Source organism: Elaeis guineensis, chromosome 5, assembly GCF_000442705.2.
Source record: "Elaeis guineensis isolate ETL-2024a chromosome 5, EG11, whole genome shotgun sequence".
Lineage (NCBI taxonomy): Eukaryota > Viridiplantae > Streptophyta > Magnoliopsida > Arecales > Arecaceae > Elaeis > Elaeis guineensis.
In genome coordinates this window covers 124,212,955-124,231,609 of record NC_025997.2, presented here as the reverse complement: position 1 = coordinate 124,231,609, position 18,655 = coordinate 124,212,955, and the positions used below count along the sequence as shown (strand labels likewise).

The 18,655-nt window shown below is 36.5% G+C and overlaps 2 protein-coding genes across 2 annotated transcripts; both read left to right on the top strand.

Moving 5' to 3' along the window:
* Nucleotides 1-2,327: 2,327 nt before the first annotated feature.
* Nucleotides 2,328-3,140, top strand: LOC105045975 (non-specific lipid-transfer protein 1). Its single transcript, XM_010924434.4, has 2 exons — nt 2,328-2,745; nt 2,858-3,140. The coding sequence occupies exons 1-2, from the start codon at nt 2,393-2,395 to the stop codon at nt 2,865-2,867; spliced, it is 363 nt and encodes a 120-aa protein (XP_010922736.1). The 5' UTR covers nt 2,328-2,392; the 3' UTR covers nt 2,868-3,140.
* Nucleotides 3,141-7,794: 4,654 nt separating this feature from the next.
* LOC105045976 (non-specific lipid-transfer protein 1) lies at nt 7,795-8,577 on the top strand. Its single transcript, XM_010924436.4, has 2 exons — nt 7,795-8,226; nt 8,355-8,577. The coding sequence occupies exons 1-2, from the start codon at nt 7,883-7,885 to the stop codon at nt 8,362-8,364; spliced, it is 354 nt and encodes a 117-aa protein (XP_010922738.1). The 5' UTR covers nt 7,795-7,882; the 3' UTR covers nt 8,365-8,577.
* Nucleotides 8,578-18,655: the final 10,078 nt, after the last annotated feature.

Here is an 18,655-nt window from a genome sequence, read left to right as displayed (position 1 = left end):
ATATTCTACACCATGTGCACCACGTTAGCAGTGCACTACACCAATCCCATGCTGAAAAAGTCTTGCTCTCCGGTGAAAAAAATTTCAGAAAAATTCTGCCTGCTCTCAGCCTCGCAACATGTGGAAATAGGATTAATGTGGTGCACTGCTTGCGTGGTGCATGTGGTGTACGGTATACTTTTTCCTCTCATTAGGTCCATGGTCATTTTCTATTAAAATTCCATCCAAAGCTCAGTTTGGCATCACCTGGGCTTTGGGGGTAAATTTGATCAACAAAACACGCACAAGTTGGCACAACGAATCACTAAACCAACCATAATTTTAATCAATAAGTTTGCATTTAGACTTATTAGTGCGGTCCCTGCCCAAATTTGTTCGGGCTTGTTTGTCGATGTGCCAATCTTCCCAGGGGCGTCAATAAGGTGGGCAAAAGCCTGCCAATTTCCTAGACTCGACCCTAGTCTTTGGGTCAGAACAAGCATTAACTAAGAACAGGGAACTTCCCTAGCCCCTTGGATCCGTTCAGACCAAATAAGTAACTCCTGTTCATACCACAATATGGAAGCATGACCCTTGAGACCACTCTAATTTCCCTGTTGTTTCTAGGGTTGGCAAAGGAGCAAACTGCTGAGAGCCAGCTTATGTTTAAATTTCATTTGAGTTTGGCTCGGTTAGTTAGCAAACAAGCTGAAGTAGCGCCACACTTTTAACTCGTTTGTGCTTAGCTCGATTTAGGTCAACATATAAATATAAAATATCTAATTTTTATTAATTTATTAATTTTAATATGATTCATAAGGACTAGAATATATTTCAGTTAAAAGATTAAAAATATAATTGAAAAAATTAGTTTTTAAATGAGCCGTTCCTCACAGCTCCACTTTATTAGTTCAAAATTTAAATAAGCTAGTTCTAGGCTCGATTATAAAATAATCTGACCTAGAGTTCGTTCATATGTCTCCATACTCCTATTTCCATCATCAGGCCAATAAAAAAATTGTGGCCACGGCCGGCCCGCTTCCATCACGGCAGGAAACAAGGTGGAAATAGTTGAAAGCATGAGACCAAGCGAACTCTGGGACCGACAACAAATTTTCCACCTCTAATCTTCCCATGGAGAAATTATTGGATGAACAGAGATCCAATCAACAAACCACCAAGATGCGTTCGTTTTTCCTGCGCTCGTCTCAACGATTGGTCGATAATAATATATGTCAATAATTAGTCAGCCTGATATATATATTTATATATAGTTCGCCCAAAGGTTTTTCTTTTTTTTATTTTTTTATTATTTTTTTCAACTTGACAGTCCTTGCGCACGCGACGGGCAAGGCTGCCATCTTGTCACCCTCGGTTTGAGGCGATCCCCGTGACTGAGAAGGTGTCCGTGGGCCCTCTCAGCAGTCGGCAGGAATAGTTTCGGATTTGATAGCCTGCACACGATTTGACCCGTTTGGTCGGGAATAATTTAGTATAAAAAAATAAATTTAAAATTAAATAATTATATTTAATATAAAAAATTATATTTATTTTTTAAAAAATTAAAATAAATAATAATATTTAATAAATTTTTTAATGATGTTAATTTATACTTCATAAAAATATCTTCAATAAAATTACATATATAATTATTAAATTTATTTATTATTATTTTTTAATATTTAATATAAAATTTAAAAAAATAAAATAAAAATAATATTATGTAAAAAATTATGTGATTATAATCATTATATAAAAATTAATTAGAAATGATAATACTATTTTCATATTAAAAAATTATTTTATATTAAAAAATATTTTTAAATTTGATCATATTTTTATATAAATTTATTTTCAATCAAATATAATAATTTTTTTCGGTATTATTTTTTGAAATAATTTTTTTATCAAATAATTATAATAAATATCATTTTTTTATAATTATTTTTTAGATAAATAATTCTCAAAATCTAACATATCTGAACCAAACGGATTTTAAAATGATCATCATGTCCAGATGTTAACTCTGTGTGTTACTCCTAATGCGGCGCATTCCTACCTGCTAAGATTCCATTTGGACGAAGCCTAAGTTACTGTGAGACGGTCTATATATGTATCTCGGAGATGAATGGCTCTATTTTGCCACCGCGATGCATTGTATATGTATTGCACTGATAGTGTCTCGTCGTATTTCAATAATAAATATATGAGTCATTTATCTCCCAGGTGGACGATATCTATCCATAATAATATTGTACTCGTTCGTACAAAAGTTGCACCGCGGAGTATCCGAACTCCCCTTTCTCCCTATATAAACCCCCCGATACCCATCTTAAGACTCACAAATTAACCGCGCTAGCTAGCCTAGAATAATTAGAGAATAGAGGCGACGCCGGTGCTTTAATTCCAGGGCATGCTAATGGGTGCTATTAGGGGATGGTCAGCTGTGAGCCTTGTACTGGCGATGGTCCTTTTGGCCTCGCCGCGTGGAACGAAGGCAATAACGTGCCCTCAGGTGTACGGGGATCTGAACCCATGCATCCAGTACCTGCGCTCCGGCGGCGCCGTGGCCCCGCAGTGCTGCAGCGGGGTGCGGTCGTTGCTGGCGGCGGCTCGCACGGTGACCGACCGCCGCACCGCCTGCAGATGCATCAAGACTGCAGCTGCTGGCCTCTCCGGCCTGGACATCGGCCGAGCCAGGGCACTCCCGGGCAAGTGTGGTGTTTCCATCCCTTATAAGATCAGCGCCTCCACCGATTGCTCTAAGTAAGCCTTTTTAATATTCCATACTTGTTGTTCTCTGAGATTTAGTTGGTGTTTGGTTTGATCTGGTTTAGTGACTGTACGTATGTGTCTGTGTTTGTTTTGGTGTTGGCAGGATTAATTGAAGGGATACTGCAGTGAGTTAATTGAACGTGGGAGCTAGCATATATATATATATACACACATACATACATATATATTATAGATAATAAAGTGGTTATTTCGTGGGAGTCATTCTCTTACTACTGAGAGTGATCCTTGTTTGGAGTGGTTACATATAGGGCACTGGGTCATACAACCTTGGTGTGATTGTGGTCAGGATCGTTATGTTATCTATGATGATGGTACTTTCATTACTATAGATGATGTAGTATATAAATAAGCCTCTCTTTCGTTTATGATCATTATGTGTTATGTGACATGTGATGATGCTACTTTCGTTATGGAAACTGAAGCATCAATAAGCATCTCCCTCCCCCAAGACACTAATCAACCCAAACCACTTCTTTTCGCTGTTCATTGCATGCTTCGCACATATATAGCAATCGAACTCAGCAGCAAGGGATCTCTGAAATCTACATGTTATGCAGTATAAGGTAATGGAGGTGGAACAAAAATGTTGGATGATTAAGAAGTACAGGGAATCTTATATATCCAACCTCTATAGTAGAGGTCCACCCCTGAATTCATTGCCAACTTTTTCTCCAAAAAAAAAAAAATCCTTGGTCCATGTGTAAAAGTAAGTCTAGTTGTATATTAAACTATATCTAAATATGTGCAAAAACAGGCCAAACCTGTGCAGAAGGACTAAGCGTGGATACAAGGACCAGTTGTTTGATAGTAGTCAAGCGACGGTATACCGTAAGCAACCGCAGGCCACGTATACAGGCAGCATTTTCATCGGAAGACAATGTTAAGAAAGAAGGAAGGAAAAAAAAAAAAAAAACTTAATTTAATAATTTTTCAAGAAAATGAATCTGAAGTATATTATATATTTTCTCATAAATTAGAAGTTTGGATTCTCCGCCGTGTGATATTTGTACTGTAGAGTTTTATGGCACAGTGCATAACTGCTATGTCATTCATCTGTGAGATGGGTGGCTCTCATTTATTTTTGAAAAATATTTATTTATTTTTTTTAACATGGTATATAATGCATCATGTTGATGAAGGAGAGCTGTCTATCTCCGAGATGGATAATATGGTGATTATCTACGATGATACCTTATTTTACGTAGCAAAAATTGCGCCGTCCATTTGAATCCTTTCGAGTCAAGTCAATGTGGTGGGCCCATGCTTACTGTGCCTATCCTGATCTTTGTCCAGTATTGCATGCACCAGGTGCAATTGGACCGCGTCAAATCCCACGGTGGATAACACGCCACGTTATCCCTTGTATTTCACCAATTCTCGATGGTTCGCTATGCACCATGTATATGCTCCGAGATTTGTCCTGATGCACTTGGACCTAATGCATGCAACAAATTTCTCCTGATCTTTAGGGTAAGCCAAGATGGAGGCCGGACAGCTAACAGGGAACCTTTCGCGGTAGGAAAGCAACAGCGTAGGAGGGCATGAAGCAAGTCCGCTCACGCCACAATAGGCCACCGAGTCCACCAGCACCTTACACACGTAGGCTCTTAGCTAGTATGCCCTACTTCATTTGTCCCATTAACTGTAGAACAATAGAAATTGAGGTGAAAGGCAATCCTTTAGTTCAATGTCCTTCTGGTGGCAAGGGAATGGCCGGCACAAGAGTGGCAAGATTTCCATAACGCTGGTCTCTGTAAACAATGCATCCACACTAAAATCAATTGGTATTTGCTGCTATAGCAAAAATAGTGTCTAACATTTACCTTTTGAGCTTGACCAACTTTGTCGATCTTCACCGGTTGATATTACTCTCCCATGCAAGAGATCCAGAGATCATATGCTGGTGATGGGAATGCCACGCCATATTTCTCACAAAGAAAAGAACTTTGTATCAAGTTCATTAGAAATTAAATACCATCACTGTACAGAAATTTCATACAAAATAGTCATCGATCTGATGTGTAATATTTTTAATTTAATTATTACAGTCTCACATATAACAAAGTTAATTTGCTCAATTTGATGCTCAACAAACTTCTTACTCCCTTGCAACAAAAAGATTTGAATTTCTAAATATCATTTCATTAATTACCAAAACAGATCATTTCATTAATTAAGATGGTAGTGAAAGTGCAAAACGATGAAGACTATTCTAGTCATATAATGGCTGTTACAGCATAACAGCATTCAGATAACGATTATTATTTTATCTCTTAATTAAAGATTAAAAATATTTTTTTATTATATTTTTACATATAACATATGAAGGGTTTAGAAGTTCACAAGCTCACAGGGACTCCAAATTAAGTTTCTCTGCTTTTTTTTTTTTTTCGGAGTCTAGGAATATCTTAAAGAAGCCAAGGGTGCATCTTTTTCAACGGTCCTCCAGATAAGCATGTTTCTTTCATGTACCTTGGTCGAACAAATCTCAAATCTTACACAGAAGTAGTGATTGTGATGCAGCAGTTCTTGCTCACTAAGCGTCCAACTGTTGGTTGGACAATTTCGTGCTTAGAAATCAAACATCCCTAATCTCCATGCAAATTGGAAAACATTCCAATCATTGTTTAATATATAATAAAACAAAGTTACATCATGGGTCTCCAAAACCGTTGGCTTGTGTGTCTCCCATTGAATAAAATTCAACCCTAAAAGAGGGACACACTCCAAGTCCACGAACCCTAAGAAATTTGAGCAAGCTAGGAAGACATTCCAATTAGAAAGCAATGACTCAGACACCAAAGTCATCCAACACGTGGTGAGATTATTGGTTGAACCAAGTCCACCAACTTAATGGTGGACTAGTTCAATCAGAAAGCAATCTATATGAATTGCACTCTTTTTCTTTTGTTTTTTTTTTTGTTTGTGTATATGCATGTCTCTTTATGATTGGACCAGTCCAAACAAGAAGCAACGTGCCTGAATTGCTCCTCATTTCTTCTTTTGTTTTCTTTCATATGTGTACATGCGTGTCACTTTATAGTTAGATCGATCCATTATTGAGCTAATAGATCTGATCCAAATAACAATTTCTTCGATATTCAGAGGTGTAGAATTAGATATGGCAATTTTAGCACACCCGCTGGGTACGTACTCAATCCGATCCGATTAGAATCCAAGACAGATATGAGTTCCAGAAAGAATACTCGAAGTAGATTTGGTTAGGTATGGATAATGATATGTTTCATCGCAAATTCAATTTTATATAATCTTAATACATATCTCTCTTTCAAAAGTATAATAATTTTAGATTGTTTATATATATTTGATATCCGATCTGATCCGATGCAATTTCTCTTATCTGTCTTATCCAATCTGATCTGTATCTTTTTTTTGATCCGTTCCAATCTGATCTAAGATGGATAAAGAGTGGATATAAGTATATATGAAATTTTTACTTACAAGATGGATATGAATATGAGCCAATCAAATTTATATCCGATCTATTGCTATCTCCATGTAGAATGGCCAATTGGAAGCTTCATCTTTTGGATTTTCTCCATGTAGAATGGCCAATTGGATGCTTCGTCTCTTGGATTTTATTATTCAGCTTCCACCTGCCACCACTAGTAAATAATCCTTTCCTTTTGTTAGAGCAAGGCACCACTACGGTAAGGCAAAGAGGTGGTTGGCTGGCTTCCCCACTGACGAAAAGACCCGGTCACCCTGGGAAACGCTCCCCGTGACTGATTAAATTCTTGTGGGCTCCCTTGCACATGCATGTACTGTCCTGAGTTTCTACTTTGTTTCGTGGCCCAGTTAATGAGCTGTAGAACTAATTGTTCACATCGGCATATGGTGTCTTGCAGTATTAAAAAGGGACTAAATTTGTAACTCTGGATGTGACCACACCGACATTTGGCATATCGCACTTGTGCAACTCTTTTGTCAGCTGTATATTTTGGTTTCCTTCGTGAAGCACATGATTTGAGCGAGATGAAAGTTTGAAAGGCCAATTAATATTAAAGTTCAAAGTTAATTTTACCAAAAAAAAAAGTTTAAAGTTAATTGAGAGAGAACACTAATTATCCTAAGAAAAAATGATACAAAAGCACTCGATTCTTTTCTTTAACCTTTCATTATATGAACAGAGTATCAAGCTAAATGTAACAAATACAACATGTGGCAAAGAATATTTAATGCCCATGGAGAAGCTAACATGTATATGAAACTTTAACCTTGCTAGAGGTTTTTCTTTTCTGTTCTTTTTTTTAGGAAAAAATTAGCAATTTCATACTGTTTAGAGAAGAGACAAGAAAAGGAGTACTTACCATGGTTCCCAAGGCATAGCCGTATCTATAATTTAGCTGTTCGGAAGTTGTGTTGTAATTAGGAACAAACTAAGAGGGTTTGAATTCTGAATCTCTTAAAACACAAACCCTACGAGATGAGATGCTAACCAACCGAGACAACAATTATTGACATCTTATTAATTAGATAACTAATATATCAATGAATGGTTTACAGCGAATACCTATAATATTCCTCTGTTGACAAAAGCATGCCTATCTCATCTGATTCAAAAGCAAGCAAGAAGAAGAAAACACAATGTGGACCCACTTGGCAGGAATCCAATGTAGTCCCATTCCCCCCACTATGTTCAGTTTCTTCAATCAGAAAAAATGCAATATTCCTGCAACCCATCACTCTCGCTAACTAAGCTACCTCGAAACGTACCTCGACTTCCACATTCCCATCCTGTCCAGATCTGCCACGACCTCGGTCACGGGCGCTTAACCTATCAAATGATCTAAGCCAATGCCCTCGTCATACTCCTTCACACCTCTCGCAGTCAAAATAATCCAGATCTCAAATGCATGTCGGTCACAGGTCGAGAACAACCCCGTGACCTCCACATGAATAGAAACCGAGTACAAAAGAACAAACAAATAGCTGCCACGCACCTCTTAATATAAAACACCCACCTCTCAACCTTCATTTTATTCTATATAAACACGCCGAGCATATCTCAACACCCACTGCATTGCTAGCTTGAGAGTTTTAAGTGAGAGAAACCTAGCTAGTCTTTGTTCCAGTGTAAATCTTTATGGCTGGCTCCATCGTGTGGAGGGTTGCAGGCCTCGTGCTCGCCATGGCGCTGCTGGCGCCGCCCTGCAGGGTGACCGCGATAACATGCTCGGATGTGTATGGAGATCTGCTGCCATGCGTGCAGTACATTCAGTCGGGCGGGGCGGTGGCTCCGCAGTGCTGCAGTGGGCTGCGAACGCTGGTGGCTGCGGCTCGCACTGGAGATGACCGCCGCACCGCCTGCACGTGCCTCAAGACCGCCGCTGCGAGCTTCTCCGGGGATGTCAGCCGGGCCAGCAAGCTCCCTGGCAAGTGCGGCGTCTCCATCCCCTATAAGCTTAGCCCCTCCACTGACTGCTCTAAGTAAGTCTATGCATTGGATTGGTTTATTCTTGAGATTTTACGTTGCTGTGATCTGTTCGATATTTTGATGTTATGACAGGATTCTAGTTGATCTTTTATATTTACGTGGGTGTATTTTTGCTTGGCAGGATTAAGTGATGTGGGGGCTGAGCGGGCTTGGTTGAAGGAATAAGGTAGTTTAGAGAATAGGAGGTAGTCTTGCCTCTGTCTGTGTGTGTTGATCTAAGACCGTCCGGCGGTAGAGAAAGAGCTCTATTTTTTGGATGGCATGCTTGTTATTATTTTTATGGTCTATGATGTTATCTTGATAAGAAAAGTTTCAAGTACCAAAAAGCATCTTGTGCTCGGTAACCCTTTCCTCGTGCTTGCACTAAAAAGAGCTTATGCGCCGTATAATAATATGATTAAACCAAAGAAGCTATGAGTATTTGACCCATAATGATGGATTGGGACGTGTGCCATGTCACAATTGCAATTTGCGATGTTGCCGTAATGAAAAATAAAGCGATGTTTGAGATATGTCCCTTTTTTTTTTGTTTTCCTTCCAATTGGACACTGGCGATTTTGAGCTTAAGCTGCTACTTGATGGACATTGATGACTCTGTATATGTGATTCCCACTTGAGTGATGAATTTGTTCAAGCTATGAAGGTCATCTATTCTCATGCCAAAAGACAGGAATGTCTCGCATGGAATTGTCCTGAATCCTGGCAAATTTCGAGACCTAGGACATGCTTGCATGGTATTTTATATTACCCGATTTGGTTCTAATTTTGATCGGCCACCATAAAAATATTTTCTTGGCTCCCATTATTGCATGTGGAATTGTTCGTAGGCTTATATGTATTGCTGGATATGCAATTTACCTTCAGCCACCCCTAATGTATTGTTCTGAGTTAAATCACATAATTAAGGAAGAGATTGGGAATGCTCAAGCCCAAAACCTCCACTCCAAGCCAAATCAGCCCTTTGTGATTGAAGTTATCTTTAGTAGAATCTCGAATCGAAGACCTAGGTTAGGCATTTTTGGATCAAATTGTAGGAAATTTAATCTAAATCCGAAGAAAACATATCTTTAGCCATTGTTATTTAAGCCCACTAAACGAATCAAAGATGAGGAACATTGCAAGAATATCGAAAGACGAATCTGTTAGATAGATTTACCTTGCTTCTTTTCTGCAAAAGAATGCTACAAAAGAGTTCTTTCAGTCCATGTCTGAGGATCTTGATGTTTATTATTTTTAGACTAGACCAAGGACACTTTTAGACTAGACCAGGGACACTTGTAGATTAATATAAATTTCTTTTCATCAAAAAATCATAATGGTACTGGAGTCCTTATTTTGACTAGAATCTATTTTTATCTTAAAATAATTTTAATTATTTATTATTATCTTAATTATCTTAAATTATTTTTAATGATTAGGTCACATGTGGGCCACATCAAGTCCTTAATATTGGGATGGGCACTCCATGAATTTCTCCTACTACTGAAAATACCCCTTGATGCTTAGAATGCACGATATGATTGTACATTCGTAGATATATAAGACCCGCCATATTAGGATGAAATCAATTTCTATTTCAATCTCATACATCATCTATAGAATAAGACCACCAACGAAAGGATTCAATACTCCACCACATCAGACAACCTTACCTTACATATAAACTAATTATGTGTTCTAGCTCGGTATTGATAGCCAGGAATCAAGTTGTGGTATACTAACCTCCCTCTGCCACATTACCTTAGGGATTTTTCTTGTGCAAATTAAAAAACAAGTGCTGCGTAGCAAAATTTATAATTTATTAGCAACATTTTCTTAATGGGCACTCAAGAACAATTTTTTTTCACGAATAGAGCAGACGTAAGGCTTGCTAGGAGCTTGATTTCTGTCTAAAAACTTACAAGAAGAAACTAAAAATAGTCAAGCAAATCAAACATTCTTATATATCCAGGATGTCTTAGATCATTCTTCACATAAAGTCATTATTTACACCTGTCTATCTTTTTGGAGAAAAACATCATTGATCAATATATCAGAAATCATAGCTAAATACAAATAACTTGTGAGATCACTGATCAGAGAGGCATTACTATTTTTATTTCATTTTTTCTTGTTCTCAAACCAAATACAGCCTGAGAGTAGCATACGTCAGAATACTGACGAATCATTTGCCAGATTCACTTTGACTCATCTACCAAGGCATTAGACAGGATCAACTTACACACTGTTGCACCTTACTCTCGTATCCTCCGCCAGACAGATAGATCATGTTGCTTGTCCTAGATCTCCATGTACTTGGAACCTACATATGCCCATTTTTCCATTTTGCATGTACTGACAAGAATTTTTCACTAAAAGCTTGGTCTTCTTAAATCCTAGCAGTAGAGCAGCAGATATATAGCGGAAATGGAGAGAGTAGAGACCACCAAAAGGCAAGATAGCTAATGTGCTTGTTACCTGGTAGACATATGCTAGTCGGTATACCTCAAACCATGAGGTGAATCTTGATAGGCAAAATCTTCACAGGTAGGAACGAAAGATTGGTTTGATATGGATCATCTATGAAGACAATCAGATAAAGCAACATCAGAAATAGTCACAATTTAAAGAAGTGTCATAGTGACAAACGGTATGATGTTAGCTTGATCTCGAATCAATGGGTATCAACATAGAAAGCAATCTCCCCAATATCCAAAGAGTATTATGATTGAGTTTGTATTTTTTAATTATGTTAGGATTTGATGCCTCAAGATTCGGTCCATATTGAGCCCACAACAAAGTTTGCGACAACAAACGGAGTCCAACGAGCTCAAGATCATCTCAAACGAAGTTTGGATGATCGAGATACGCTCGATTGAAATTGGCACGAAGTTTGAAGCAGTGGAGGAACGGTGGCAGTCGGGGCGGGCCAGCGGAGGCCACGGTGGTGCGGCCGTGCACGGCCCAGGCCTGAGCGCACGCGCACGGGCGCACCTAGGCCCAGACACGCGGATGCGGGTGCGGCCCAGGCCCACACGCGCTGGCGCAGGTGCGGCCCAGGCCCACTCATGCTGGGGATCAGAGGCCCGGATATCTCGATCGACGACGGACCGAGTGGTGCACTAGCGAGCGTGTGGACGAGGGGGTGTTTCCCCTCGATTTCTTGCAGTCCACCATAGACCGACAGCCGATTCACCTCCGTTTCTCACGGTCTACACATTTTCTCATGGACCACGTCGCGATCGGACGGCTTGGGGAGCTGCCGTTCATGATCCGAGGGTTCTGGAAGATTTTCTGGGTGCTGTAGGAGACTATATCTTATTCTACCATGATTTTAAACCTTTAAAAGGTCCTGTTACGTGAATAGAGAGGTATAGCGGTGCATGCGATTTTTCTTGGCAGAGAACTCAGAGAGAGAGAGCAGAGACGAGGCACCGGCAGGAGCAGGGGGCTTCTAGTAAACTGTTGGATAGCAGACAACAGTCGCTTCAGGAGTTCAGGGGGGTCTTCTTAGAGAGAGTTTTTGTGAGAAAAAATTTTCTGTGAGGGAGAGATTGGGTGTATGAGGGTGAGGGTATGATCTCCTCTTGTAATCTTTTTCTTTTCTCATAGTGAAGCTTGCATGCCCCATAGAGGCGAGCCAATTTTTTGGCTGATCCATGTATTTGATTATTTTCTATTTTATTTCTTCTTTTTTTCTGCTGCGACGTACGATATCGAAAAGGTCCTGGGAGGTCATGTTCTGGCCAGACATCCACCAACAAATAGTATCAGAGCGAGGTGGTACTAGGGTGCATATTGCAGTGGTGGTGAGCAAGATTGAAGATGGAGAAGACAAGATCAATCAAGATGGAGATCAACAAGTTTGATGGAAAGAGTAATTTTTTCTTGTGACAGGCAAAGATAAAGGACGTGCTCATCCACCAAGTGTTGATTGATGCTCTCTTATGTGAGGAGAAGCTGACCACCATAGAGGTGCAGGATTAGAGACGGCTACAGATGCAGGTCGTGAGTACCATCCGCATTTACCTAGCGGATGAGGTGGTGATCCATATGCTTGACGAGATTTTTCCAACAGTACTGTGATCGAAGTTTGAGGAGTTGTATATGACAAAGTCTCTCACTAACATCCTTTTCCTCTGAAGATAGTTCTACCAGCTGTGGATGACTAAGGGACAGAGCATGCAGGAGCATCTCAGCCACGTCCAAAAGATTGTCACCGACCTCCTCAGTATTGGTGAGAAAGTTGAGGAGAAGACCAGGGTGCTGCTCTTGCTAGCATCACTTTTTTCTTCATATGAGTCCTTGATGACTGCTCTTCTAGTAGGAAAAAGCACTATCAAGATGGATGAGTTCACCGCGATGATTCTCCAGAATGAGGTTCTCAGGAGGGAGAATCCAGCTTCGAACTTAGATGATGGTAGCTCAGCTTTGGTGGTTTCTGAAGGAGTAGGAGATGGTAGATGGAGCGACAGGAGATCGCGACGAAGGCGGTCCAAGTCCAGAACGAGAGATTTGAGCAAGACTAGATGTTACCGATGTGACGAGTTGGGGCATCTAGCCAAAGATTGCTCTCAACTCAGGAATCGGACAAGGGCTACTGTAGCGACGGCCAGTAGCGATTCAGAGGATGATGTCCTAGAGATATCTGACGAGATATCTATTTCTTTCCAACAGTGAATTTTAGATTTTGCATGCACCCGTCATGTATGTTGCAGAGAGGAGCAGTTTGACTCCCTGGAGAGCAATGAGGGCACTGCTTATCTGTCGGATGGATCGAGCTATGCGATCAGAGATATTGAGATAGTCAGCTGGAGGACACAAGATGGTGCAGTGAGAAGATTGAGAGAGATCTGATATATATCTGATTTCAGATAGAATCTTATCTCACTGAGCAAACAGGATTCAAGAGGCTATAGGACGGTAGCTGGTGGAAGAATCCTAAAGGTACTGCACGGCGATAGGATTGTTCTAGAGGAGAAAAAGAGGATGAGAGGACATTACTACCTGATGGAAAGCTCAGTGCGAGATGAAACTTCAGGAGCCAGGAGGAGCTCAGAGCGAGGTTGTCACGCCCCCGATCCGAGATTGTGAATCGAGGGTCATGACAACCACCGCATACTTATAAGAAACTCTTCCCATAAGTATGCAAGGCATTTTATCATGATATCAATGCTTCACAGTGGAACAATTAGTCAATAATTTAAATTCAAAACATAACAATCCAAATTTCAGCTTTAATATCTTAATAAAGTCAATAAAATTTTATAGACCTTACATTAAATTCAATAAAACTTTCAACCTAAAATAAAAGTATGACAATGGATATGCCTCCATTGACGGGGTCCTTTACATAGTCAGGTTGTCAATTCATATTATTCTTATTTCAGAATTCTTCATAAATCATATTTCATATTTTAATTTTGATAAAAAAATATATAATCATATAGTATCGAAATCAATCAATATAATGCATCATGAAATTAATATATTCAATTATGCTTCATCATAACATTTCAAATAAGATATTTTCATAACAAAATATCATTCATCCAATTCATGCATCGTTTTACAAATCATATCAGAAAAATACAATATAATTTATCGATAAATTTAGAAAAAGTGAAATATTACTTACCTCGAACGTATTTCAATAAATTCACATAATTCTATAAAATTTCTTCCAAAATTCTTCAGTTCATAAATTATATCACAATATTTGATTATCAGGTGTCAATGATACTTATACGAGATCAAATTTAATAATAAAAAAGAATACGAATATCATATTTCAAAGGTTTAGATTAGATCCGATCATCTAATTTCATCTAATCGAAATCTAATTAGGACATAAATAATTCAAAGTTTGACTGTCAGATCAAATCGGATTCGAAGTGATAGGACCGATGTTTTTTCATTGATTTCATAAAATCAAGTAGAGTGAGAAAATCAGAGGAGAGAGAATTCATGAGGTATAATTAGAATTAATCAGGTGACACAATCCAACATTACGATTGGTCCAATATCTTGATTGGTGAAATCAACATGATCTAATTAAGTCATGGCTAGATCGAGATCATGGATGATCAAATCTAATGATTCATGGTCTAATCAAAGTGCTGGCATACTACCTGACAACCACAGATCAGGATGCTTTCACTAGAATCATTCAAACTCATCAAAATAATTTTTTTCTTTATAAATTTAAAAAAAATAAACTTCTAAAGAGACATAATTCTAGAGAGAGAAATTCATGAAGATGAATCTGTACTAATTAGATGATACGGTTCAACAAATTCGATTGATCAGATCAAGATAAATTAATCAAATCATACTGAAATTATCACATGGATAATTCAATAGAATCATGGGTGATAAAATCTAAAGATATTTTATCTAATCAAGGTGGGTGTCAGTACGCTGTCTGACAATCATGAATCAGAATTCTTCATCAGATCAAAAATATTAAAAGAAATTTCTCATTGATAAATCGATCAAGAGAGAGAAATAATTTTAGAGAGAAAAAATTCTAGAGAAAATTCATCTTGGACTCTTCAGATGATATGATTCAACAAATTCGATCGATCAGATCAAATCATACTGAAATTATCATATGGATAATTCAATAAAATCATAAAAAATAAAATCTAAAAGTACTTGATCTGATCAAAATGGGTGCCGGTGTACCATCCGACGATCACAGATCAAAATCCATCACTAAGATCATTTAAATTCATCATCATTCTTCTCAAAATTCTAAAAAATCTTAGGAGAGAGAAATAACTTAGAGAGAGAAAATAGAGAGATTAGAGAGAAAAAGTAAAGAGAAGAAAAGAGGAAGAGAGAGAAAGTAGAGAGAGAAAGTCTCTCTCTTTCTTCTTCTTCTTTTTTTCTTTTTCTTTTTTTTTTCTTTTTCTTCTTGTTCTTCTTTTTCTTTTCTTCTTCCCACCGCTTGCCCTGGGCCGAAACAGGGGACCTCACAGTCCCCTCGATTAGTCGGTCGACCGACGGTCGATCGGCACGAGATTGGCCGACGATAAGAGGACGATGACGTGCGGCTCGGAGGGACCTAAACTGGTGGCCGACGGCGACCACCGACGTCTGAAAAAATCAAAAAAAAATTGAATCCTCTATTTTAATAAAATTCAATGACTTCGATCGCCGGCAAGTATGCACACCGGCATTGAAAAAAAGGGGGAGAAGAGAGGAAAGGGGAGGAGGCTTACTTTCGACACCGACGAAGCTTTTCTGATGAGAAATCTCGATGGGCACAGGGACGGCCTTCCGCAGTGACTTTCCGACGATTACCGCCGACGAACTTTAAGTTCTCCGATGAGAGAGAGAGAGGAGGGTTCTCCTCCTTAAATAGAACCGGAGGGGGCCTCTTTCCAACTCCAGTTGGGAGTCGGTGAAAGGAGGAAGAAGACTCCCTTCGGGAGTCTTCTCCTCTGTTTCTTCTTTCCTTTTTTTTTTCGTTTGTGTATTGGGCTGGGTTGAAGGTCCAATGGACCGGGTCATGACATTCTTTCCCTCTAAAAAAAATTTCGTCCTCAAAATTTTTCTTGCTTGAGTCTTCATAGTTTCTTACTTGAATCTCATCTATAAATATTTTAATATTCTAATTCTTGATATAAATTCATTCTTAAATTATTTTATAAGAAAAAATTAATACATCAAATATCGATCTGAAACAGAACCATTCATTTCTTATTATCAAAATCAACATCTCAAAGATTTTTAATATTTCAAAATTTCAAAATTATGCTCTCATTTTCTATAAAATAATGTTCAATACCTCATGACTAGATCAAAATCAAACCTATCTCTTGTAAATAGAAGAAAAATCAATATCTTAATTTTTTGAATAAAAATTTTATTTTATTTTTTCAAAATATTAGCCGCTCTTAATTAATCAACCCATCATAAGATAGAAAAACATACTTCTATGAATCATATGATGACATCCTAATCAATCAAAATTTAAAAATATTTTCTTTTATTTATACTTTCAAATGTTAAAAATTTATCATTTCAATCTCATTCTCGAACTTTTGATATTTTAATTTTCGATGCAACTTTATCATTAAATCATTTCATAGGAAAAGATCAATATCATTAATATTGATTAGAATCAATACCATTATTTCTGATTATCAAAATTAATCTCTTAATTCTAGATAAATTTTTGGTGAGAAATTTCGATATCGATCATATCGAAATTAATCTCTTAATTCTAATCATAAATAATCTCTTAATTCTAGATATCAAAATTATCACAATATCATAAATAAATTTTGCTACATTCTCCATTGATAAACTTTTGAGTATAAAAATTTAAGATCAAAATCATTATTCGATAAACAATCTCAAATTTTTTTAATAAATAGAGAATTATTTAATTTTAAGATAAAAAAAATTATCTTTAAATATTTTAAATTTAAAATCAAAAATCAAGGATCCACTCATCCTAGAATTAGGATGTTAAATATTTTTGTAGTATAGTAGGTGGAAGCACTACTTTTAAAAAAATCATATTAAGGATATTTATTTTTTTAAAATATTATTCTTTCTAATATCAATAAATTTTTTGTATCAAATCATATCATCCATTATAATTCTTTAATTCAAAGAGTCAATATTTTTGACTTACTCAAAATAATCCAGATCACCATGCTTCCGCTGCGCACTCTGTTCTAACAATCAAAATCTTTAGGTTCATCAAAAAAAAATTTTAATCAAATTATTTTATTATCTTATCAATAAAAAAGATCTAAAATTTTAAATTTCAATTGAAGTCAAAGATTAACTTTCGATTCTTATTCATACTTTTACTGATGTACAATAATCTTGATTAACCCTTGAGTCCAATATCACATTTAAAACCATCATATAGGTTTACTATAATCAATATGAATCAAATCTTAATTCTCATATCAATTAAATTCGATAATTTTTAAATCAAAATCTTTATAAGTCAAATCAACGAGAAAATCCTTCGATGCTCCATTGAGTTAGGACATAATCCTAACATATATAAATTTTAAATTATTATCTTTTCTAAAATTTTTATTATCAGAATTTTCAATATCTATCAAGTATTTTTTCATAACAATCATACAAGCCTTAAAAAAATCAATTCTCTACTTAATAGATTCAATCAGAGACCTCATTAACAAAAGTAAAAGAACTTCATATCAATTTCTAAATCCAAAATTTCTAAATTATAAATTCACATAGGTCCCATAATCTCAAATAAATATAAATAAAATCTTTTATCTTAATCTAAATATATCAATTTTTCATTAACAACCTCAATAACAATATCAAAAATTTTTTTGATCAATTTAGATACGAAATCTTTAAATTAAAATTTCATACACATCATGTAGTCTCCAAAAGACACAAATAAGATCTATTATTTAGATCTAAGGATGATAATTAAAGATTCCAGTATAATGAATATCTTACAATCTCATAATCGATTTCATCAATAAGAAATATGTTTCTTAGTAATATCTTCAAATATGCATTCATCCTAATATACCACTTTGTATATGATCCACATACCAAATTCAATTTCGATAAATATTTCAATCAAGCATCATAAAAGACTTTCTTAGTCCATCCTGGAATAATATTTTATCATCAACTCTTCATCTTGCCAATATTAGTCAACTTCTCAACTAGAAATAATATTATAATATTATTCTCGTATCGAATTTGAGCTTACGATTCACTTGAATAATCAATGATCAAATTAATAACAACAATGCATAATAAAATTTTATGTCATAATCTAATTAATTATATCATAATCCATAGATCATCCATCATATTTCAAATTCTATATGTCATAATCTCTTATGATCCTTTCATATATAATCTCAATATTTAACCAAAAATTATAAATATTTTTTTTACTATAATCATCATAGATCTACAGCATAATGATCTTAGTATCTTTCCGCTGACACTCATTCTATACACATCTTAGTTCATCCACTAATATTCTGATACCACTTGAATTGTTATGCTCCCGATCAGAGATTGTGAATCGAAGATCATGACAACCATCGCATACTCATAGAAAACTCTTCTCATAAGCATGCAAGGCATCTTATCATGATATCAATACTTCACACCAGAATAATTAGTCAATAATTTAAATCTAAAATATAATAATCCAAATTTCAGCTTTAATATCTCAATAAAGCCAATAAAGTTCCATAGGCCTTACATCAAGTTCAATAAGACTTTCAACCTAAAATAAAAGTATAGAGATTTTGCTTCTAATCACTCTTCCATTCACATCTTGTATCATCTTAATTCCTCAATATCTGTAAAAATAATAAAATAAGAGGTAATGAGCTAGACAGCCCAGTAAGCAATGATCACTTTCAATAGATTTCATCAGACATTTAAGTAAATAATCATTTATAAAAA